General features: G+C 38.5%; 1 protein-coding gene across 7 annotated transcripts in view; it reads left to right on the top strand.

Moving 5' to 3' along the window:
* DERA (deoxyribose-phosphate aldolase) overlaps positions 1-26,108 on the top strand; it is a 51,684-nt gene that overhangs the window by 15,763 nt on the left and 9,813 nt on the right. For 4 of the 7 annotated variants that reach the window (XM_085543341.1, XM_015867785.3, XM_032445895.2 and 1 more), the window contains exon 6: positions 4,217-4,345. The exons of 1 other annotated variant lie outside the window; for it this stretch is intronic. In XM_085543341.1, coding sequence (XP_085399467.1) covers positions 4,217-4,345 — 129 coding nt within the window. Of the gene's footprint in view, positions 1-4,216; positions 4,346-4,804; positions 5,241-15,260; positions 15,475-26,108 lie in introns of those variants that run through there. 2 more of the 7 variants (XM_085543350.1, XM_085543343.1) reach the window with 2 other exon arrangements.

Genomic DNA, 26,108 nt, shown 5'->3' with positions numbered 1-26,108 from the left:
GCTCTATATCAATTGAAATTTCCTGTAAAAAACAAAATGGAATAAAAATAATAGAATAGTCTGAGAGGCTAGAACGTGGCTGCAACCATGAAATACATTGCTGTAACCTCATTATGAAAGCTGCCTTTCAATCCTTGTTAATAACTATTCAGTTATGAGTGAAAAGTCTTTTTTCAGTAATTGGGGCCCTCCTTTGTAAGCTGCAGAGATAATATATATATACTACCTGTTCTGCAGACTTGAACAAGACTCTACATGTTGTTTAGAAATATTTTATTTGAATTTTCCATTTTCTAGATTTACAAGCCAACTTGGGTCTGCAAAGTCTGCATAATTTCTTTCTTATACTGTCAGCAGCAGCTCAGACTCCTGAAGCCAAATTCTGTTTTCAGTTTCACGTGAATCACTGGAGCCTGGAGTTGCACATATGTGGCTGAGAGCAGAACTGATAGAGTCGTGTTGTGCTGATAGCCTCGTGCTTGTCATTTTGTTAACAAACCTGCCATTAATGTGCAAGACAGAAGGCATTCCAGCTCATTTTCCAATTTCCTAACTTGATTACCTTGATCTTTTGGTCTAACAGAAATTGAAACATTGTCCCTTCTCATCTCAGTCTCTACCCTTAGCATCAGTCAATGTGAATGACTAGTTGAAAACAGCAAATAAGCTAAATTTAAAGGAAAAAAAAAAGTGTTTTTATTGCCACATTTTTGGAGAAGAGCAGTTTCATAAAAATTAAGCTGTTTTTATTCTTCCTTTAACATTTTCACACCCTGTATAGGAGATATCTATTATTCCCTTTATTATGTGATTTTAGGACAAATGTATTGGACCAAATCAAAATATCATATAGACAGACAATCTAGGACAGATCATAGCCAGCATTAATTGATAGGGGTGCTTGCTTGAGAGACATGAAGGGAGGTGCACATTTTCTCTGGTGTATTTAATAACTACTAAATATCAATGGAATGTTTGTACTGAATATTTGGAATTCAGTAGAGCCAAAAAAAAAAACCAACCCAAAACTATGCCACCGTCCAACACTTATATTTTATAACAGTGCAATTGAAAATATTGCTATAAAAGTATTTTCTCTCTCCTATAAAATCTGATCTTTTCTGACTTATAAGTGCATACAATAAAAGTGGATTTGAAGTTCGTAAAAGCAGTAGGGTATGTTAAATAAATGGGAGCTGAGTAGAATATAATTCTTGTATCACACTCATTTTAACTGCTTAATCGTTGGAGGTGCTACAGACTGCAGCAATGAGCATCTGGCTGTAAATATAGTCTATATAGCATAACTTGCTTTGATTATGGTTTTGTTTGTTTTCTTTGTGTGCAATTTTTTTCCTGATTTAATATGGGCAGTATTAGTGCTGTGTTTGAGGTGCTGCACCGTATTGGCCATTTGCTCTGAAAGCTGTTTGTTATTTTTTCCACTGTTTTTGAGAATCAGAATCTCTTGCAAACTTTTCTTGGTGATCTTAGCTCATAGCAGAGTATTTGTCTCTGGAGTTTCCTGTGTTGGAGATTTTCCTGAATGCTTTCTGCTACTTCTGCTAACCAGAGCAGTTCCCTCTGCTCTGCCAGCTACTACTGGTGTTCTGCAGAGGTCAGAAGTACACCAAGAGCCACAGTGTCCAGCTCTGCTCCTGCCACTAAAGAGCTTGAGAACTATGTGGCTACAAGATTGAAATTTGGCAGTGCAGCGTGTCCAAAAAGTGGCCCTGGACGTCTTGAAGGAGTGAGTGTGTATTCAAGTGTGATTAACTTCAATCACTCTTCAGTCTTTTGAGAGGGAGTTTTGAGTTGATCAAGAAATTTCTCTTTTTATTTAAATCTGATTAAGTATCTTTTTTATTTTTGAAAGCAGTAGGACTTTATGCATTTTTTCTGAAACAAAGCAGTGCCTGCTTACTTGGGACTAAGGTGTTTAGTCTCAGCTGCTCTGGTTCATTTTCTCTTTCCCAGAGATAGCTGCATTTCTATTTGTACTTCTACTGTAGGGCTGAGAATATCCTATGAATGCCAAGGACTCAATGCAATAATTGATCTGTAAATAGAGTGTGAATAGGAGAAGAGTATTTATTACTTACACACCTGCCCCATTAACACATGCCTGCTGTTCCACCACCTCAAGTAACCTGACAGACACAGATGACTGAAGATCTTCAGTTGTTCCTGTCTGTGGGTTGATGCATGCTGTCAGTTAGAGAGACTGTTCAAATGATCTTGGCACTAATTGCATATAAATGTACTTTCCAACAATAGGGAGAGTGCTGTAGCTGCAGAACTAACTTCGATGAACAACAGTTATGGAAATAAAATTTCTTTTCATGGAATCCAACCTAAATGTACATTTTGTTGATTTTGTTTTGACATTTTTGGCAGTGTATCTTAAAGGTAGAGAAAACTTGAGTCTTTTCTTGTTGTTACCGAAACTAGAACATGAAAGCTGCTTTTTCTGGCTTTGCAAAGGCTTCGGGAAAGAGTCACTCCACAAAAAGAAATTGCTTTTGGATCTAACACGAGTAGCATTATCAAATGCACAAGAAAATAGCACAGGTGCTTTGTGTTTCTTTTTTTTTTTTTTCAGTCTTGATTTGATGTAGAAGGTTTTGGAGTATCATCAATTGATCAATAAAACATGTTAGACCGCATGCTATTACTGATTAATTCACACCTTTGGTACACAGTAAGAAACAAGGTGAAGCCTGGTGTCTATAAAGGGACTTGCTAAGTACGTTAGCCAGTTGTCTGCTAATGTGTGTAGTATGTCTCTGAGGACCACCGCAGTGATCCCAGCCTCAGCAGCCTGGTATACCCACAGCATCAGTAGGACTCAGCAACATTGCATGTAAAAGAGGTGTCCAGCCGGTGAGCCTTCTTTGGGACTTGTCTGGGGACTGGGACAGTATGCTGAGAAAAATAATCCTGGACTTTTAAAAAAATTACTAGGGCTGTATTTTTATTTTTATTTTTATTTATTTTTATTTTTATTTATTTTTATTTTTATTTTTATTTTTTTGCCTTCTATGAATGAACTTTTCGATTTCGTGTACTTAAAGATTGAGTACAGTTTCTGAAAAGGACTCATAAAAAATACTGTTTTGTCTTTTTTTTTTTTTAATTTTACTTCTAATTCAGATTCCAGAAACGTTGGCAGCACACTGTAAGAGCTGCTTTTCTCCCTGCCACTGGCGTTAGATGAGCCTTAATCATCCCCAGGTGGCCAGATTGTAGCAGTTATATTTCCATAACTTCTCACACTTTAAATCTCCCCCCAGATTTAACATGTTGTGGAGGCACTTCTGAATTTTGCCAAAAAGGGGTGGGACATTTTCCTTGTGCTCACATTTCCTGGCCAGGTCTGCAAGTTTTGCCTTTTTTAAGGAGCTCAGTAGGCCCAAGTCCTCAGTAACCCCCTGAGGGGGGTTCACAGGTGCATGAGCCACTGAGCCACAAAGGTGCTACCTTGGACCTCAGGCTCTCCTCACCAGGGGTGTCAGCAGCCTGTGTTGATGAGGCTTCATGTTTTCAGCAGACTTGCATTTTCACAAAGCTTAAGATGAAATTAAGTACCTAAACACAGGCATCTAGCTCCCAATTAGCCTTCCTGAGACAGCCCCATGGAACTGGGGAGTAGGATGGGACCCAATAGAGACGAGGTTGTTCCAGGAGTAGCAGTTGGAGGCCAAGGGGAAGATGTCAGGGAACCACAAGTGGCACCAAGGTCTGTAATTAGACAACTTAGTCACACCTTTGTTGTCTTATAGGCTGAGCCCTGCAAAGATGGCTACAGAGAACAGGAGTTATGGTGACATGATGCACAGGGGGTAACATAACTGCCTGAGTACTAATTCAATTTATTGCCAAATTTATTGCTGGAAAAGCTGTTTTCAAATCAATTTAGTACATCATAGTATTTTATTTATTTATTTTGCTCCTGAGGTTTTCATGAGTGTTTGGCATACTGTGAACATTAGTAGTTTTGAGAGAAGAGACATTAATACCTATTAAGTTCAGTCTGAAATTGTGTGGCATTGTTAGTTACCTCCAGTCATGTAATTTATTGAACTTACAAAACTTAAGTTCTTGAGTGCTATGACTAATTATAAGATTGGAAATTAATCCAGAAGTGGAAATTACAGCCATACTTGAAAACGTCTCACAGCCAACTTTGATCATTTTCAAATGCTTTTATCCACAGCTCTGTATGAGGAGATCCGCCAGTGCCGTGAGGCCTGTGGAGAAGCTCACATGAAAACAATCCTAGCAACAGGTGAACTAGGGTCCCTTGCTAATGTCTACAAAGCCAGTATGATCGCTATGATGGCAGGTAAATATAAGTCATCTTCTTTTTTAGCTAAGAATGTCTTTACTATATTATTCATGAAGCATAAAAAATTCTCATAGTGAAAGTTTAGTTTTGCCTTTAGTAGGCAAAAATTGTTATGCAGCAATTACTGAAGTTGCAGGTGTAGTAATGAAGTGTCATTTGTTTTGTATAATGAACAAAAAGCTATGAAATGTTAAATAACACTTAGAACTGATAAACAGCAAGATTTGTAGGAAAAATAGCATTTATTTTCAAGTGTCTGATCTTTGGTATTTTTAATAAGGGCACATACATTTGGGACAGATACACATTATCCACGTGGTGTCAGTGAGTGTACAGATGTAGCGTGGGCAGGTGGGTTGTGAGCCTGTTCTAAATGTAGTTGGCCACTTCTCTGAGAAGACTTATGCTAACTACTCCTGTTTTGGGTTTGTGATCACTCCTAATCACCTCTACAAGATTGTGGTTTGAGTAACCCATCTATGCTGGAGATTCATCAAGGGGAAGAGCACCAGTGCTGCAGCAGGTGCAGGAACGCTCTAGATTATGACTGCTTTTCACTGGCACGCTCAAAAGTGGGACACTTAATACTGACAATTAAATAACATTCACTTTTACCTACTTTAAACAAGACCTCAGGACTGTCCTTTGGACTCTGTTCTAAACATCTGCTTCTTCCACCATACTTGAAAGAGGGCACTTCAACTGTATTGGCAGAGGGAAATGTGAAGATACCCTGAAAACCATTGTAAGCCCAAGTTCTGACTAAATTTTGGGTCATTTTTTTCAATATTTTTTTTTCTACCATAAGCTCTTCAGACCTGGAATTTCTTATTTTAGAGGAAGAAAAGGTCATTTGAGTGTCTTGTCTGTATTTAAATAAATATTCAACTTGCAGCTGACCTCCTTGTCTTTTTACACAGTGCTATGCTTATCTACCCTAGATGGAATGAGAGGCTTCTTTTGCTTTTTACTTGCTCAGCTACAAAGTCAATTAGGATCATTAAGTACACAGTACCAGTATTATGCTAGTAAATATTGTTTCTAATTATAATCTTTTTTTTAAAAGAAATTCAGACTGTAAAGCATTAGAACATTTTCAGATTTTTCGCTGGTGTAGTTTTTTTGAAATACAGCAGATGGCCCTATTGTTAATGATTTTCCTTGCATGGTTATTTGTTTTACAAGATACCTAACCATGCGAGTATGTGCTGTAATTCCCTTATTTCAGTCTCTTGTTTTTTCTTTGTGGGTAAGTGTAAAAATAAGATTGTATACACACGCATTGAAAGCTAAATTTTCAAATTCTGACTTGTCAGAGTAGCTGAGAACCTCAAATTCCAGATATTTGTTTGATTTGCATACTTGTAATATTTTGGGGTGAAAGAAACTTGGCACAGTAGGTTTGAGCTCTCTCTTTTGTGACCATATGTTTTTACAACTGGTGCTCTGATTTAAATGAAAGAAAAAAAAGAAGATTTAGCTGATCTTGTGGGTATGCCAGATCCTGGGGACTTTTATTTGAAATAAATGTAAAAAAGCAGCACCTCTGATAAACCTGATGCTAGTGATTAATCATATGTGAGGAAATGAGTTACACAGTATATTGGATTTGATTGCAAAACTGGCTTTAGAAGTTCTTTTCTGCCCCTGGCCACTTGTTCTTGTCCTTGAACCAAAATTTGCTTCTCTTTCAGTTATGTTGTTAGAAGTGCTCAGTAAAACTGAGTAATCAAAATTGATAGCTGAAAATTACTTCAGAAAGGGATAACTAGTTTTGGTGTTTTTTTTTTTAAGATTGATTATGTTTTGTTTTTTCTTTCAAAACTGTCACCACCCTAGGAACCTAGTGTACTGCCTTGCCTTTCATGCAATTGTATTAGTGCAAGTGAGTATGAGGCTTACAGTCCTTAACCTGCTTTTCACTGTGCTAGAGTAGCCTTACATATGTTCACATTACTGTTGAGCATACACACTCACATGTAGGTCCTGAATCACTGGACTGTCACAGCGTGTTTTTAAAATATATGTACATAGGTAGCTTCAAAAGTAATGCCTCCTATTTGTTTCCAGAGAAACTACAACAGATACAAAGAGCGTGATAACACTATTTGACAGAGCAGATTCTCAGCTACAAAGCACTGGTTTTCAACATGGTTGCTACCATTAGGTTTGCATTTTCACCAGTAATAAACCAGCATGCATGCCATACTCTATAAAAATCTTTACCAGCTAAGGTGACTCACTGTTGCTGTCACCACTACTGGCGCAGTGGTAGAAGTGCCGCTCTGCTACACAGGGGGCTCAAATCCTGGGGGTTGGACTCGATGATCTCTAACGTCCCTTCCAACCCACACGGGACTGTGAGGCTGTGAGACTGTGAAGTGTACCATCCACCACCTCACTGTGCTCACATCCACTGTTTTGTCTCCATAAACATTCAGCAAGTGTTGATGAATGCCAGTGGGTGCCATTTTTCTGCATGGAGGAATTCAGTGACATCCCTTTGCTTCATACACACTTCCATATCAGACGCCATTTTGTCAGACCGCCCCTCCTGCTGCCATCTGTCAAACAGCAACAAAATATAGTGGAATATTGTCAGGAAGATTCAACCTCTACTTCCTTGCCACCAACATCCACCTTTGACGTTGTAGGCCAGCATAATAAAATAGCAGACGCTACTTCAGAGCAGCTCTCAGATTTCCCATCTGTCTCAGTTGTGAGACTCGGAAAGCTGGAGACAAAAAAGTGTCATGGTGCAGATTTAGCAATAGCCACGTGATTAAAAAGCTTGCCTGGGATGTCTGGCACCTGGGCTCACTGACTGAGGTCTCCCTCACAAAGGTGAATTTTATTTGTGTTTGCAAGTAAGCGTCTCAGTCCCTCCTTATAAAATTACTCTGCTTTTCACAAAGCAATTATCCGAGCAGGGAATGTAACACAGATGACTCCCAAGTACCTTTCCAAAATTTCTGTACAGTCATCCTTGTGCTGGTGTGTGCACAAGGAGTGATGATGTGTGCTAGGAGGAACAAGTTCCATTCGGTCTAATTCAGCTTCCAGGTAGGGGGTCAGCAGCACAGCTGGCTGACTTAAAAAGGCATGCCAAAACATCGAGTAGTGTGAAAAGTCTGCACCTCTACATTGGCTGGAATTTTAAAATAATACTAAGAACCATGTTCAGGGTGGAGTGTTGTGCCTGTGCACTTCTATATTCAGAAGTGTTTGCATCGACTATGTCTGCAGGCAAGCAGCTGTGCTCTGGAGCACAGTTTTCGCCCATGAAAGAGCCTGAGCCCAGCAGGACATGCAGCTCCCAGCAGTGCACTGGAGGCCAGGGACAGCTGTAGAAAATGCACTTTGTACAACATTCTTGTTGGGAAACTATGGGAAAAAGGGTGTCTTCATGGTGAATTTGATAATAATTTGCTTGTATTTTAAGCAAATACAATAATTTGCGTCTTTTTGATTCATTCTGTGTCTGAAACCATATTTCTCCTAGGTAACATGCCTACTTTTTCTTCTTTCTCTAGCACACTACATAGAGAAAAAGACATCAGAATGGAAATAGGCAACTTGTTCTCTTAAAGTCTTTTAAGCAACCCTTTTACATATTTGACTGACATGCTAAAAATTATTCTGGAATATTTAAGTATCTATTTCTGAGTGCTGTTCTGAAAGAGGCTGACAGCCCTCTAAGGACAGTGAGTCAGCTAGCAAGAATAATTCTTGCAGTGCTAAGGAGGGGGTAATGGAGAAGGTAAGGAGCACACAGCAGTGGATCTGTGTCACTACCAAAGAAGCACATTGTTTTCAGAAAGCTGAGATAAAGTCTCAGAGACAAATCAGGGAATTTTTGTTCATAGCTTGTACTGTCCACTGCCATTTTTGGGGCATCTTAAAATCTTTATGGTGCGTTTGAATGCATGAGCTTCCCAAGGGCATCAGACTGCATCTTTGATTCAACCAGAAAGTTTACAAACGCTGAGCAGAGCGAACTAATTAGTGATTTTCAGCATCTCATTTGATTGAAGTCCATCTCTATGGGAGAAACACAAATGTACATCTTTGTAACCTCTTCAGGAAATGGTTCTCAGGAACACGAATAGGAGTTCTTGGCTCCCCAGTACTAGTGGGAACTACAGTATGTTTCTTCATCTTGTTGTCTTTAGAAACAAAAACAAACCACAAACAGATCCTGTTCACTGTTTTGCTATGACAGGGTGACAGGTTTTTTTATTGTTACATTTTTTTTACACAAACTATATTATAAAGTGCCAAGGAAGCCAGATAAAGAAAGGGGAAGATGGTAAACTTGCATCAGGAAAGGAAAGCTTCAGTAAAGTTGCGGATGATTTAGTTACATAAAGATTTTATTCTGGAAAGTTACGTTTTAGCAATATTACCTTTTTACAAAAACTTTATTATTTTACATAAGAATTCATGTTAATTAAGGTGGGAGAGGTAGAGGAAGTGACTAAGTAAATGTGCATTGCTTTAAAAGTGAAAACTTCTGTGTCTTTAACTGAAAACTGGTCTCCAAAGTACACTTCATGTACCTCATTATTTGAGAATTTGAGAGAAATGCAACAGTGGCATATGAGAAGTACTTGTTTTCATTATAAAATACCAAACAAGTACCTTTGTAAAGATCAGGAAGAAGAGACGTATGCTTCCTGGTAGTTCTACTACACATATAGATTTCAGACATTTTTTGTAGGTCATGAAATAGTCAAATAAGTTGAGATACTGACTCATAAAAATTGAATTTAGAAAGGGAATGTGTTATTGCTAAAAAAACCCTAACATCTAGATTTTCAAGCATAAAGAAGCATGCAAAAATTATCAAAAGATGGCTGAGGCAATACAATCTCTCATGCCAATAGGCCAGAAGAAGAATATTAGACCACATGGAATCTGCAGACAGAAATTTGGAGATGCTTTGATAATTTTAATTCCAAAATGAGCAGAAATAATGCACCTATCATTTTCACAGCAGAACCTAAAGCAACAAATAGGCCGTCTTTGTCTTAGCTCTAGGGAGAAACTGGCTGAGAACTGTCCTATTCAGTCTTTGTTTCAGAATGCAGAGATGCAAGAGTTCCCCTATGAAAACTCATGACACAAAACTTCTGCTTGAAAAGGTTTCCTCAAAAGTCCTGAAGATCAAAATATCCCACCACGCAAAAAGCTTGTCCTCTATTAAGAAAAGATATAAAAGTTCAGTGAATAAATGAAGTGGGTCCAACAACTATGGTTTGGAACATCAAAGAATGATGCCTAGATACATAGCTCTAAATGAGGTTTCTATACTGTAATTAATGTTGCTGCAGATCCAATTTTAGCATAAATAATGGGAACACAAATTCTAAAGTACCAATAACTGTCGCTGTTTTGAGCAGTATCTTATAAAGATTTGCTTGGAGTCAGGATAGGTGGTGTGGCTTTAAACTTTTGAGTGTTAGGGATACATTTTATACTGTTGGCTGTGGACTGCTATGGGCTGCTGTGGGCTGAAGCAGAAGTTCTGCCAAGCAAATGTCTAGTGAAAAGTAAAGAAGTGAGGAGACTAAACCAGCAAAATTTGATTGAGAAGCTAGACATGCTTTGTGCAGATAATACTAATGTTGGAAATAAGACTGATGCATGAATAATAATAGTTGGTACTTAGCACTTTACATTTTCAACGAACATGCAGACAATAGCAGAATAAATCTCACAGCAACCCTGTGGAGTATGAGGTGAAGATTGTAACAATCAAGTCCGAAGTCAACCTTAAGTCAGTTGTAAGATTTCAAATCCTGTCTTTACACCAGAGGTTGAAGATTCCATTCAGTAGCATTTCAGCTGTATTACATTTAAAGAAAAATATAATTTAATTGTGTGTCAGCATTCAGTTGTAACTTGATACCAGTAAGACAGTTATTAGAGCCCAGAGCAAATGAAAGGCGAATTGGGTGGAGGCTTGGTAGTAGAAACGAAAAATGATTTCAGTTTGTCTCTTTTTACAGATCTCAAACACATGCAACTATATTGAGTTTACTGTGTATCTGTAAAAGGTTCACTTTGCCTTGTAAAGAGACAGTCAGAAATTAGGAGTCACATGTGTCTGTCATGTTTCTAAAGCAGACCAGATCAAAACCGTCAATTCCTTTCTACAGCAGTGAATAATCTTTGAGTGCTTTCCAAGGTGACTGATGGTGCTAAGCTCTGGCTTAGAGTATAAGCCTGGAGGCAAACTAGTCAGTCCTCAGTCTTTGAATGTATGGTTAGAGGACTTACTCTCTGACTGGTGAGTAGGTCTATCTATCTCAGTCACAATCTGGTGGTGGTTTGCTCTCTCTCTCCCCAATGATGCAGGACCAAGGGCATCCAAGCTGCAACATCGATTACTTGTTGTGCTGTCTTGACTGAGCTGCGTTCACTGGAAGGATATTGAAATGCATTGTGTTCTTGTGTTGCCTGCTTTTTCTAGTGAACAAAGCACAGTGCAGAGAAAGTTCTACTTGTATTTCCAAATGGTAGAGGAAAATCCCAATTTTCTTTGACTGTGATCTTCCAGCAGTACAGATTAGATTTATTGTGGGCTAAATTTCTTCCTTCTTCCTTTAGTTTAGCAAGAGTGCATTATATGATGTTTTTGTCAGCCCTCTTCTATGTGAATATTAGCAGAAAATACCTCACTAATGCAAAGATCTGCCTGTCCCTTCAGAATTTTTAGGTAAATTTGAACTTTCAGAGTTGGAACTACTTCAGCTATGTGCACTGTGAGGATACAGTGTTACACATATGTTTAGGATCATCGCCTTGGGTAATGTCTTGCAACGTAGAAGTGGTTGCAGTGTGGCCACTGTAAGATGCTCATCAGGACTGTATTTAACAGTACTGAATCATTAGTTGTTGATTACTTCACTGTCTTTGCTGCAATGCATGTCTTGCATTCTACATAGTCTGCATTTTCACAGCTCTCGTTAACATCACTGAAAGTTCAGTGCAAGGAATGAACATAAAACATGCTATGAAAAACAAGATCGAGAGCAGGTGATGCAGCAAGTATCATTCAGAAGTTTGAATATTATATATATATTCATATATTATGAAATAAAAAAGGTTTAGGATTAGGAGTTAGATCAACACGTGTTCTTGACAATATGGAAAGTCTTTAAGTATACTTTGTATAAAAGAATCACAGAATCACAGAATTATCAAGGCTGGAAAAGACCTAGAAGATCATCCAGTCCAACCATCACCAATACTTCCCAGCTAAATCATATCCCTCAACACAACATCCAGACATTTCTTGAACACCCCCATGGTCGGCGACTCCACCACCTCCCTGGGCAGTGCATTCCAGTGCCTGACCACCCTTTCCAAGAAGTAATATTTCCTAATGTCCAGCCTGAATCTCTGATCCAGAGTCGGGAAAGAAAAAGAAAGAGAAAAAGGAAAAGATTAAATGCAGTTTAAAAATGCAGATAACTGCATGTTTAGTAAGGCAGTACAAGGATGCTCCCTTAAACGATGTAATTGCCTACAAGCTTAACAGTGATATTGCAGCTAATCACTAGAAATAATGTAGGTGCAATAGATAAGCTTGGAGTTGAAAAGTTATAACAGTGCAATCACAGTACCCTCATGTTTGGATTGCTGATGAGGGTCCATGCAAAGAGTAGTAACACAAATCCAGAGTTGGGCTTGAATAAAGCAGACCTGGAAAGAATGCAAAATGAGGCTTAAAAAATCTACCTGGAACTCAATTATGTATGTATAGGGAATCAGAAGTAAAGGAATCATTAAGAAACTCTAGCATAGGCTCTAATGAAAAGTCTTACCTGTAAAGTCTAAAGAGCAACAGAACCCTTGCATATGTAAATAATATGTAGGAGAAACAAAAATGTTGAAGAAAATACATAGAATCTTTGAGGGGACAACGGAGTTTTAGTGTATAGAGTGAAGCCTGAATGTAGATGGGGGCAGATACTTATCTGGGGTTGTTCATATTTGCTGTACCAGGATGCCTGGTGACTCAGTTTTCTAATTTTGTGAAATGTCTATTCTATTAATGGTGTTTTTCTGTAATCAGAAATAGGAATATAAACCTTTTCTCAAGTCAAAGAAGAAATACCAACGCAAAAACAGATGATGTCCATGAGCTTATTACCTGTTTATTTGATTTTCATCATCTGTAACACTGCTTGACTTTCCATCCACCTCTTCACCATTTACAAATAGAGACTGTAGTATTTCTAGCTAAGTCAGGAAACCAGAAGATGGGTAGAATTGCTTGAGAAAGCAGAGTGGATCCTGGCTTGCCTTCACCTTTGACAACTCAGTTAACATCTCTGTTTTTCCATGCATAAAACTGACATTGCACAGAGGGCTTTAGTGAGGTCTAGTAAATTAAGATACAAGCAGAAGTACATTCCTGTCATTAGAAGGAGTAAATTTTCCCTGTCTGCACATGAAGATGGAATACCCTTGCTGACAGCTGAAACTAGGAAGTTGAGCAAGAGAAATTCTAGGAATGTTCTGGTGGGAGCATATGATTGTGATTTCCCTGCACACCCAATCATGGCAGTGACAGTGTAGATGGGAACTGGCACAGCTTGCCTTTAGTAATCGAGGGTGATGGCATTGTGTACTGCAGAATTGACTGGTACTGTCCATAGCTGCAGAGGTCACCTCCCTTCCACCATTTTAATAGCACTCTACACAAGGTAGGAGAAATTTTCCATGTCTCCTCTACGTCTGTTTTGCTGTGCTTTAGTGTTCTGACATATCAGAAGAGTTTGAATCCCCGTCTGCAGATTTCAGCAACTTGACCTATGAGAAAGGTAGCCATTTACACTTCAACCTCTGAAACTAGGGTGAAATAGATCACAGTGAACAGGCAGGTACTGACATTGTGTCATGCTGCTGGGAGGGGTCAGCCTTCTATTAACGAATTATCCTAAATGCCTGGATGGTGTTTTTCTTTTGCTGATAGTCAAGATCTTCGCAAAGCATGTTAATTAAGGAATATCTAAATGGTATACTTTCAATTTACAGCAACCGATGCAGAGAGGTAAGAAGGCACCCCTGTTGCGTTAATTTTCCCCATGAATGAAACCTTGTTTCTATGTTAAATAATTTGTTAGAATTTGAATTAAAACTTTTGAACTTTTGTATCGCCTCAGACTCAGAAATCATTGCACAGTGAATAGTTCTAGTCAAACATACCATCAAAATAACACGGCTTTATAGCAGAAACCTTTGCATCTGTGAAGCTCTGATACCGAAGGTAATGGTATGAGAGAATGCAATTTTAAAACATGGAAATATTATGTAAAATCAATAGATGCACAGGGTACTATTTATTTCTCTGATATTTCAGGTTGTTTTCTTTTATTGTGTTAGCAGCAGGTGCTAAATTCCACTAAACAAGTGAAAAATAGAAATAAATATTTAATTTACCGTATCTATCAATTATACAAAATTGCCTTATGAAATATTAAAGTATCTTTTAAGAGATTGCAAGTACAACACCACTTTGAAAATACAGTCCCTTAACAGCAACTTAATATAGATGTGGAAATAAACTAAGCATGATTTTAGGGTTGTAGCTCCTGGAATTTTTTTTTTTGTTGATTTTAAAGTGGCAGGGCCTGGTGAGTTCTTCACAGAAAGAATGGTGAGGTGTTGGAATAGGCTGCCCAGAGAGGTTGTGGATGCCCCGTGCCTGGAGGTATTCAAGTCCAGGTTGGATGGGGCCCTGGGCAGCCTGGTCTAGTATTAAATGTGGAGGTTGGCAGCCCTGCCTGCAGCAGGGGGGTCATAGTTTGGTTATCCTTGAGGTCCTTTCCAACCCAAGCCATTCTATGATTCTGTGAAATTATTTTGAAGAATACATTCATGACAGTAGAATGTGAAATTAGTTTTCTAAGCAGAAATATATTGAATGGAAAAACAGACTGGAAGTCAATGATCTTAAACATGAATAGGCCATTGTGAAACACTCTTAGACACTCATTCAGACAGACCCATTTACTCATCAGGAACAGGAATACTGTGAAAAACAAAGAAGCGTACCAAAAGGTAGAAACATATAAGCAAATTCCATACTGAGACATTAAAGTGGGTCAAAAATAAGTTGTATGAAACAATTAAGTGTTTGGGAGATTATGGATTGTGTTCTTACCAGTAAGATGGATCTTAAATAAGATGGATCTTAAAACATGCTGAGATCAATATAAAGACACCCGCTAACTTTTAACAGACCACTTCCTAATAGTGCTGACACAGTATTTCCAGGCATTACTTCATTAAGTGCAGGGAAGCAGGCTGAGTACGCAAGCTTACTGCTGGGTTGCATGTTACTACAAACAAATTCCTTGCTGAGCTAAATAGGACTGATTATTTGATCGCAAGCGTTTAAGCTTGCATTTAACAGCTTCCATTCCTTATTTGTTTTTAACTGGAATTTAAAAGGTCATCTTCATAGAGTTTGTCAGACTTCTCTCAAAGGAAAATATTTCTATCAGAATATGACAATACAGTGTAGTATTTTTCACCATATCTTCACAATAGCTTTTCGATTTTTGCTGAGCTTTGAAGGGGCCAGAACTTTGTTGGTAAGTACTTTGATGGCTTCATCTGCCTTGCAGACTTTCTCTGCTCCTTGATTCATAGCACCAGAGGACAACCCTTGTTGGGAAGATGTTGGAAGGAATGGAGGATACTTCTTTCTTTCATACGGTACTTTGGAATTTCAACCTGTGGGAAATGCTTCTGGTTTATATCTTTTAAAATTAATTTTGTCAAATCAGAGACTAATAGATAAATACTTTTTAATGTTAACATCTCTCAGATAAGGTGATATCTAGTTTCTGACTATGTATATTTTATTGTTACCCTACTGCATTTGCTTTTCCAGAGCTTCCATTAATAGTCCTGCTCAAAGTGGAATTTTCAAGGACAAGGATGACAGCAAAGTCCATGGTCCAGGTCAAGTCAACAGGCAGCTGACATCTGATTGCCTTTTGCTGCTTTGATGTCTCTCTCCCTCTAGCACTTCTGGTATAGAGTGACTTTCCCTGCAGTGTTATGATTTCTCAAGCTGATTTCCTGAGTTCTCAGTAAATCTAAGGTGTAGAAAAGCTTTCTCCTTGTTGATGTCAGAACCCTGTAAGCAAAACCTCTTCCTTCTACAAACTTTGGCAATACACGGCCAATGCAACGTCCGGCTGATAAACCTGTCTCAAACACTGTAGCGGCAAAGTTTTGCAGTTTATCAGGAAGATTTGTTAATTCATCTCTAAAGAACCAAAAAAGAAACAAATGGAGATGTTCCATATTCCATGCAGCACATTAAACTTAAATTATGCAAAAGGAAATTATGAATCATGTATCTTCAGAAGCATCCTTCCCACTGGTCCTGGAAAATGGACATGCAGGGGGCTCAGGGGAAATGCAAAGCCTTACACATAAATGGAGCTTTTACAGGAGCCCAAACCTTAAGATGAGAAAGCATCTTGTTAGGGTATGATGGAAAAAGTGCCATGTTTCTCCAGGCCTCCAAATGTCAGCATGAGGGAAGGTAGCATTGGCATGTGCTACTTTGGTAACAAGACACTATGTGCTCTTGATAGCTAACTGCTTATATTGTTGTAATGGGGAAGAGTTTGTGGCCTCTCTGGATGTAACCAGATTTAGCTTCTGAGCAGTTTGCTTGGTTATGATCGCAGTGCAGTTGCAGTTTTGTGCAGGCTCCTCTGGGACCTTTAGCTGGATGGGTGCTGTGCTAAGGTAGCCATGCCATTTTCAGCCACTTCCAGCACCAGGATTAGAATTACAGCTTACTTAGTTTCTAACTAACTCCTTCCAGAGTGCACTGCAGAAATGCTGGCTTGCTACTTAAAAGTAAAACCAAACAATCCTAATAAAACAAACAGAGCTACTCCATGTTTTTGATCTAAATTATGGGTTCATTAACAGAGACTTGCTCTTATCATGAAGTAAGAAATGAATACACAAGAGAAACCTAGGAAGACAGTAATGTATTTTTCTGTTCAAGTGTTCAAGCAAGAGTTTAAAAATTATATGAGTGTGTGATAGAGTGATGGATGAAGAGAAATCTTGAGATTTTAAGGGGATCCTTTGCCATTTGTGCTGTTTCTGCAGCAAAAAGCAGGAGTATGCAAAGCACTTTGCAATCTAAAAATGAAAATACTATGGATTAGAACAAAGAATTAGTAATTACTAACACCGCTGCAGTTCCTTACTTAGCAATAGTTCAGCCAGCTGAAGTTATTGTCTGAGGTCTGTTTTATGAAAGACAGCAGAAAGACTGTCTGAGAGGAAGTTTTAAATGGTGAAAAGCAAAGGGAAGATAAGACTAGAATGCGTGCAAGTTGGAAGGAGGTAGGGCATCTGAGGCATCAGTGATGCATTCTGTATTATTCATAGCTGTGATTCTGATTCAGCTTGTAGGTTTTCTACATTTTCATTTGCTAAATTAGGTGGGACATCACATAAAGACTAAAGTAGTCAGTGAAACGTAGAAAGGTTTAGATCATCATGATCATACAAAGCTTGCAGATGCCTTTCCACAAAATGTGCATTGCTACAGCACAGAGTTTTATCTAAATATACTAGTGAATAATTTAAAAAGAGCTGTTTATTTTTTAATAAAAAAGAAACGTATAAACTGACTGAGTGTTCCTAATGTTACTTACAGCTGCCATTGAGCAGATGTTAGGGTTTCTTAGTGGAATGCTAGACCAAAATAAGTTTTATGAATAAACAAATAACTTCTTTTTATTACAAGCTCTTTTTGACTGATTCTTTCCTAAATTCACAACAAATGGCTTTTAAAAGTGTCTTCATAAATAATTTTTTTGTAGGCACTTGGATTTTAATTACAATGATGAACTATTTTAATAAATAGTTGAATAATTTGATCTTTTTAGGGCCGAATCCATGTTCCATTTTTCTTTGGCGTAGTTGGTTCCTGAGAATTTAATCCTTTCAAAATTTTTGCTAGTTCTCCTCATCTTACACTTTTCGCTCCCCTTTATAAATTCACACTGAAGAAGCAAACAGCATGCAGCAGCATCCTTTTCTTCTGATCTCCCCATGTATACACCCATTTTAGCTTTCCGGTTAACAACAGCCTCCTGTTACTAGTAACCATTTTGTTTAACTCCATCATTTGGATCAGAGAAAGTTTGAAGAGATAGCTAATTAAATGGAGACAATTGATTTTTACTTTTGGATAACGTTTGGGAGCTTTAAAGCACTCTGCAGTGAATGGCTATCAAAGTGGATATTTTGTTTAGTTGTTATAGAAAGCACGTGCAACACTACTGTGCTACTTCACTACTTCAGACCAGTGTTTTTCAGTGTAAATACTTACAGATACGTATGTGTGTGCTTTGATGTAGAGAAATGCTAAGCACACAATTCCTTGTGACTTCAGTTGTGATTCAGTGACTTGGAAAAATGGCAGCTTTATGGAAGTATGTACATCTTTATTGAGATGACAAGGAGAAAAGATAGGTTTCCTAAACTTCTTAAGTCTTGTGGCACAGTCAACTTTTACTCAATTAGAACCACCTGCTAATAATAATAAAAGAAGACACAGAGGATTTAAACTTTTGTAGTTTTCTTTTAGATTGAGTATGGAAACAAAGTATGCATCACAGTCCTACTTTTGACAGAGTAATCATGAGTCACTACAGAAAGTATAAATACCAATTTAGGCTCTGTTAGAAGTCATTGCTGAATGTGTTGATCCTGCAGGGCTTTGAGTTTAGTGTATTAGGATCTGTCACATAATTATATCTGTTCCTTTAGGGTGCAGCCTTGGGTAGCTTTGTTCACTGCTGTATTTTGCATGATCTAAACTTTGCATGCTTAGAACCAAACTGAGGTGGGAGACAGTATGGACAGCTTTTTCTCTTGTGCCAAGAGCTTAATATTTCAGAAGGAAAGGCATAATGAGGTGGTTGTGCTTCCCGGTGTGACATTAATAGTGTCACCAGTGCTGCATTTTGCCAAGTGTCAAGCCAGGATAATGTTCTGCTTAACCTCTTCTGTTATAGAATGTGTAAGTTTGGTTAAAGAAACCACTGCTATCAAAGTAAGGCTTTAAAGTATTTTTCCATGCAAAGATATGAACTTCATATATATATATATATATATTTGTAAGAAAGACATTAAATGTGCTGTCTCAATGAATAGTGACATTTAATAACTCTCCACTAATACCAGTGAGGATACATATATCTAGCACTAAGAGAATCTGATACACAATTTCTTTCATTCCCAGTATTTCAATAAAAAGAATGAAACGCCTGTATACAAAATGACATATTTTTAGTGTTGGTTTAGAAAAAAGTAAAACCTATAGATAGCATATAGATTTCAAGATTAAAATATCATCTTCATTTTGCCAGTATGTTGACCAAATGTGTATTTCTGCATCAGTTACATTTAACAAAAAGCCAGGCAGTTGTTTGATCAGATTTTAGTCACTTTTGGTTCACAGTGCTTTCCATATTTGTAGTCTCTGACCAGATTAGGATGCAGACTTCTGACATGTGGAGGGGAAGAAACAAGGTCCCAGCATGTTAAGTACCTTCTTATGAGTTGCTGATGGTGCTTAAGAGTTCTTCTGATTTCCTTCCCTTTTTAACTAATTCTTTATAGATTGTTATGCCAGAAAAATCAGCAACATGCCTTCATAAAGCATCCCTTTGAAATAAAATTGTTAGTTTTGCCATGTAAGCATCATTAATAATACAGCTGAGGAGAAAAAAAAAGATTTCTTAACAAAAAAGCACAGGAATGTGTCTTTCCCTGACCCCCAGCTGAGAGGTGCTTCCTGCTCAGAGTGTGGCTGCACAGTCAGAGCTTTTGGTTGGGTTTTTTGTTGTTGTTTGAGCAGCAAGTTTTTTGGTATTCAGGCCACCTGAAGAGCTAGAAACCTTCTGAAATAACCTTCCTGACAGTAGTGAAGACACTCCACCCAACAGCCCACACTTGTGGGTTTTTTGCAGCTTTGCCAGCTATCAAGTTATCAAGGTGGGAAAAGAGGAAGCACTCTGAGGGGCAGACTTGCTGGAAAGGAGGAGCTGTGAGTTTCTTATAATTAAATGTATATATTATTAAATTATTGTGTGTAAAAAGAAAAAAACAACTCATGGTTTTTGTAATTTTGACAATTCTGCCTTGAAATACACTACCTTATTTGTAACTAAGTCTTTCCAGGGTTTTTCCCTTATGGTACTTGTTGCATCAGGAGGAGAGTGTACAACACCTGCACCCATGGCAGAGTCTACCTGTTCATAAGCTGATTGTGTTGAAGATTTTTAATTGTCATAAAAATTAAGCCAAGAGCTTTAACATTTCCCACATAATCACGTGATTACTGGAGGGAGATGGTTGAATGTGCTATGCAAGCCTGTAACTATCATCTCATTTCTTCAAGACGGAAGAAATGAAGTCATTGTAGACTGGGGTCTGGTGGTATCTGTCACTTAATATTTTTCAAGCAAAGGTAGGACATTGGCTCTTGGGAAATTTCTTTGACACTGAAAATCTCCCCAGCACAGAAGTGCTGTAGAAGCCTCTGCCTGTATCAGCTGCCTTCTTCTGTATAGAGACAAAATGGCTGAGCAGCTGATGCTGGATATTTGTCTTTTGCATTACAAAGAGGATGGATGCTGAGCAGATTCTGACTGTGGCATTAAGACATGACTTTTAAATCTCAAAAATCAATCGCTCCTTCCTCTGGGTTAGAGTCAGAACAGAATCTTAAACTGCTTTTGTTACAGTGTGTTGAAAAACACTCAAAGTGACATTGAAGTGTCATGATTTTGGCTGTATTGTGTGTTTTTTTTTGTTGTTGTTGTTTCATTTAATCTTCAAAATTCATAGCACCTTCTAATCTTGATGAAGCAGACTAATTTTCTAGTCGCATTGTTCAGTATAGAGTATCTCCAAATGGATTTTAAGTTGCTATTTCAATGTGGATAATTTTGTTACAAGCTAATATATAGTATGTAAGCATACCTGAGTTTTAATGTTAACATGTTTATTTCTTAGTTGCTATCAACATTAAACTGTACAAAGCTAAATTTGGCTGCTTCAGCATGTTATGTGGAACGCCTTGTAGTTCTGTGATTCCAAGCAGTCATGGATATTTATTATTTCCTTCCAAGTGCTAGTGCTATTAGTGGTAGAAATATCAGGGCTTTAGCCACAGTTTGCAAAATGTCATGTACTAGACAACATTTTGAGAGACTAAGATGTATTGATACAAAGCGAGGAATGCCAATAGATGCCTAGAACATTGCTGGTTTAATTATATCACAGCTTAGGATGGTTTATCATTGCTTAGATTATTTAAAGTATGAACAAGTAAATGATGAAATGCAATTCAATGTCTTTAAGTTATCTTGAGGGGGGAAATTGTGAAATAACATCTAGGTTCTCCCACAACAATTTCTTTTCTCGCTCAGCTCAGTGAGAGAACCTGAACGTGGCTCAGTGTTGAGAACCTGAATGCCTGCCCCGAATCTGAAAGGAGAAGCCAACCTTTGTGTTGTTTAATAAAGCAGCAACTTGTTTTTGAGACAACTTGTAAAGTGATAAGAAGGTGTGCAGTGGTTCCTTCTCAAAAACCTAGCATACTTGTAGATGCTGTTTGTGTGATAGTAACACTGCCAAAGCAGGGAAAGGTCACCTTTGTCGCAGTCCATGGCCATATCCACATTCCCATGCAGAGACTATGTGTTGTTATGACTGTTAGTTCTTTTATGCAGAATTCAGCCTTTGCTGTCTTTGCAGCAAGGAGTGGGAATAGGGTGCTGAAGGTGTGACTGCCTTTTTGAGAGTAGCCTCTGTGTAACAGTGAAGACGGCAGTGGCAATGAGTGGGAGCAGCTCTGCTGCTGTGGGTTGTCCTCCAAGCATGCTGCAGAGCATTGCCTCTAGATTTTATGCAGTGCTACAGCATAAAGTAACACTATGCTGTGCCAGCTCTATGCTGCAGTTTCTGAGCTATATTATTCTGGAATTATTTTGGGTTGTTTATGGTTCTTCTACTCTTCAAGCACTTCAGTAGCTGATGGAACATCCCCCTTGTAAAAATACTCTTTTGACCCAGTCCAGTCTTCTCTCCACTGCATAAAAGTGCCATAGCTGCCTGTCCCTTATTTTGTCACAGGTGTTGTGCTGTGGAGATGCCGTGGGTCCAGTCATCTGGGCCAGTGCTATGCCATTGGTCTCACCTTCTGCCTGGGTGCACAGGGGCATGCTCCCAGGCAGAACCCATGTTCTCGTGTTAGAGCAGAGAGAAGATTTGCACTGGTGTCTCCTGTGTTTTGTGTCTTGCTCAGAACTGGAGGCAACCCATGTTCTACACATTAGTCTCTGGAAGATGGCTTGGGTTGGAAGAGACCATTAAGATAATCGAGTCCCAGCCTCCCTGCTATAGGCAGGGACACCTCCTTCTAGACCAGGTTGCTCCAAGCCTCATCCAGGCTGACCTTGAATGCCACCAGGGAGGGGGCATTCACAGCCTGGCTGAGCAACCTGTTCTTATGTACACACTGCTGGCTGTTGTCGAATCTCTCATCAGCTGATACCCCCAAAATCTTTTCAGCATTATTCTCAAGCCATTTTCCACTCAACCTGTATCTGTGCTTGAGATAGCTCTGATCCAGATACAGGACCTTGCATTTGGCCTTGTTGAACTTCATGAGATTGACATGGGCCCACCTTTCTCTGTGCTGTTAACTCTCTGAAATAAATAGCACTCGGACTAGATAAGCTGAGAGGAAAGATACATTTTTTCTTGGTAATTATTGTACGGTTATCATATGCCATTGGAATGCATTGATTTATTTATTCTTCTACCTTTGGCTTGTCACAAGTCATTAGGCAAACTCCTTACCCAGTTTTAGTATTGCCATCTGCAAAAAGAAATAAGGTTAATATGGGTTGTATACTATAAAACCCATGAGTGTAATGCATGGTACACATTTTTGAGTAAATAACATAAAAATCTCAGGGAAGTAGTGCAATGTTTAACAAGCAGGGATTCCTTAATCTTCTTTGTGGTTCCACTCATTGCTCCTAGGAGTATATGCTACTGTTTTTCATTGAAGAGGACAAGGAAGGACTACTGCAGAGACACATAACTGCCTGTACTGCTCCTGCACTCATGCGCATCCTAACACTGCTTCTATTTGGTACTGTGGGAGGGGACTACGAACATGTTTTTTTTTTCCTCTGCTTTAGTATGGTTTGAAGCCTAAAACCGAGAACCACCATTGACGGGGATCCCAGCTGTGGACACTGAGATTGGAAGCATGTCCATTATTTCTTTTTTACCATTCACAGTAGGGTTTGGATCGAAAGAAATGCTCTCAAAATAACAAAAGCCGGTGCCTTGTAGCAGAATGAAAGAAAGTGGTAGGGATTGTTCTTTTGAACCTTCTAAACACATTTTAAATGAACACACAAGAATCTAATACTAATTAAGTAATAGTATCCTATGGAGACCTGTGGTAGATACTATAATAGTGCATTAGCAAGCCATACATAATTCAGCAATGCTGAATTCCTTCAGAGATCACCTACAGGGAATTTTGCATAAGTATGGACTTAATAATTTGTCCCTTCATGTGTGTGTGTAATTGTTCCTAAGGGCACTATTTGGCCTGCAGATTGCCCGTTACCAGAGATGGTGTACAGGAAAGGAAGCATCCATTTCTAGTCTTGAAAACCAACTGAGATGGTAGAGTAGGTCATTAGAAAGGTTGTCTTATTTGTAAATAGACATTAAACATGGAGTCCCACATTCTGATTCATTTTTTCTTCCATGCAGACACTCCTCAGAAAAGAATTGCAAAACTGAGTTCGCAAAATGCCAAATTTTAAGCTGGCAATTTCAAAAATGGTAGAATAGCTGCAGGCTCTGAAAAGATGCATAGGCACCTGAGCAAGTGGTCTGGCACAGTAACTGTGTGTGATGGAGCTGAAGCAGTTCAGTGAGCTACAGTTGAAGCGTGTTGTCACAGATGTGTATTCTCTTCCCTTAAATGGCAAAGCTGAGCTGTCAGGAAGTATATTTTGTCTTGTAACTGGGATAGAGTAAGGGTGTGTAAGTGGACTAACATGATGTCTCAGCTAATAAGAATTAGCCTCTTTTGTTAGCCTGGTCACTCATTTTCAGAGGTTTGATCTTAAGATCCTTATTTTTAGGTACTCTATATACTCTTGCTCATGGAACTCATATACGTGTATTTGGTAGTGATATTATTACTGCTGCCTTGTCAGCATAAAAAGCAGGGGCTTACACTGATCTCCTCAACAGCATGATTCTGTGACAACAGACCAAGAAGTCCTGTAAGAGACTGCATCTACCCCATGCTGTCACACTTTGTTATAGCCAAGCTGCAGCAACCAGATATATTTCTACTCACTAGAAGTACATACTAGGTAACATGGCATAATTGTCCCTCTGCAAGCATATGTCTCTGAACTACTGTTTAAAACTGCCAGATGCATCTTTGTGCTTTTTTAAGAGTAAGGCAACAACTCAGACTCTGTAGTTATAATCGTTCCCCAAGGGCATTTGAAGCTCTTTGCAACCAAAAGGTTGTGATTACTCCTCAATTGCTGTACTGCTTATTATTGCTTAATTATGGAACCGTAATATGCTTCCTGGATGCTGTCAGCTAAATAGCATTATTTGGTTCTCAGGCTCTGCTTCATTTTTGCATGGGACAGGGAAGTTTTGTGATGTTTTGATAAGATGGTGGGGACAGCAGTAGGATGACCAGCTCAATTCTGGCCTTCAGGAAAACAGGACCCTGAGTTTTTGCCCTGCCAGTCTCTTGCCATGGGCAAGTCTTTCCCTGCACTTGGGTGCTTAAGGTTTAATGAGTATGTGGGATAAATAGTGGGCCTTATCTTAACCTCTAGGTGTGGGTTCAAGCTGCTTGATCCACTACTTTCAGCATGTGCAAATCTAACTGGCTTGGTTTAAATGATCTTCAGTGAACTACAGTGCTTATAGTGTGCGTAGGGTGAGAGAGCAGAGGAACAGAGTTTTAATATCTGGAAATATTCTAGCTAGTATCACAGGGTACAGTGATCACAGCTCAAATGGCCTGCCTCTCAACTGCCTAGAAAACTCAGTTTCTTTGTACAGTCTGCGCTGGTCACATTCCTTGTGGTTTATACAAATTTCTGTCTCCATTTAGATTTTGCTTTCTTGGCCTCAGTGCTGTTACTAGGTTCACAGCTGAAACAGGCATCTGGTGCTGCTGTGTTGCATAGGGGATTTGATGTCCGCACTCTTCACTGATTCAACAAGTCGTGCCTGACTCGCTGAAAGGCAAATGTACTTTCGCAGCTGCACTGTGAAAAAGAGAGAAAATGTGGCCTTTTCCAAGCTTACTGGGCCTACAAGTCTACCTTGACAAATTCATTTTGTAAGTCTTCCATGTAACCTACCCAAACGAAGGAGAAAGCAACAAGCAACCCAGGGGGCAATTTAACATCAGCCTTGATATTTGCATGAATATATTCATAGGAAGTTGGGAAGATGGGTGATAAATTTGGGGTTCTAAATCATCACCTAAGTTTCCAGATGAACCTCCTACTGAACTTCAATCCTTAGACATGTTTTTGAAAACATGAATAAGAAATAGAATTGATGAAACACTTTTGTTATTACAAGGTTGGCATAAATTCTACTTAATGAGTTGCTTTTTATGGCGGCGGTTGATTTTTAAATCCCCCTTTTCATTACTGAAATCTCCACTTTAATAACACATTACGTTGCAGAGCACTTTGGTAGCATGCATCTTCCGAATTCTGAGAGGCTGCCTGGAGTCCTGCATGGAAGCTCTTGTGTCATGAATAGAATTTGTTCAGGAAATAAAAATATATTGTTTTCTTTGGTGGAGGATGCTACTAAATTGGCTGTATGTTTGTCTAATAATCACATCTAAAGCTGATTATTCTGGTAATAGCCTTAAGATATTATTTAAAAATAAATATATAAATGCACTACTTTTGTACTAATAGTAGTTTTTAATCTCTTCTTGTTTCTGTGAAGTCTGAATGAGATTTTCAAAATTGAATAATAATTTGATCCGTTAATCTTTTGAAGCTAGTAATTTTATTTTCCCCTCTTTGCAGTCTCTGAGGCTCGCAAATGAATAGAGCTTCATTACTGGAGTCTGCATTTAATAACCATTATCCATTATCTTGTAATTAAGACTCCCTGTAACGAATCATGAGGACAATGCAAAAATACATAGTACATTTCTTTAATGAACTGGAAAATGTTCATCTTGTTCTATTTAGTAATGAGTTGCTGAATAGTCGTTAAATCCACTGGAGAATAGAGCTAGATGGATTTTGAAGACTATCTTGAGTTTGTGGTTAATCTATTAGAATTAAAATTTCATCTTCTATTTTTATCAACAGCTGATTAGAAGTCATTCTGTTTGACCAAATTGATTAGAAGACCATATACAAGGGCAGCTGTTGTTTAATGAAAGTTTTTAATGAAACTGTACCATAGAGACTTGTAATTATAAGACTTATAAAAGCTTTGACTTACCTTGTACTAGTAAAAATGAAAAGTGTTGCAATGAAGGACTTTAAGTGCTGCATTTCAAAAGGGAATTTAAAAGTATAATTTGGCACTGTTAAAGTTTCACTTCCACTATTTGTTTTAATGTGACTATCAGATGTCC

This window comes from Coturnix japonica, chromosome 1 (genome assembly GCF_054131305.1).
Source record: "Coturnix japonica strain WE chromosome 1, WE-NBRP24, whole genome shotgun sequence".
Lineage (NCBI taxonomy): Eukaryota > Metazoa > Chordata > Aves > Galliformes > Phasianidae > Coturnix > Coturnix japonica.
This window is presented reverse-complemented; position numbering and strand designations above follow the sequence as displayed.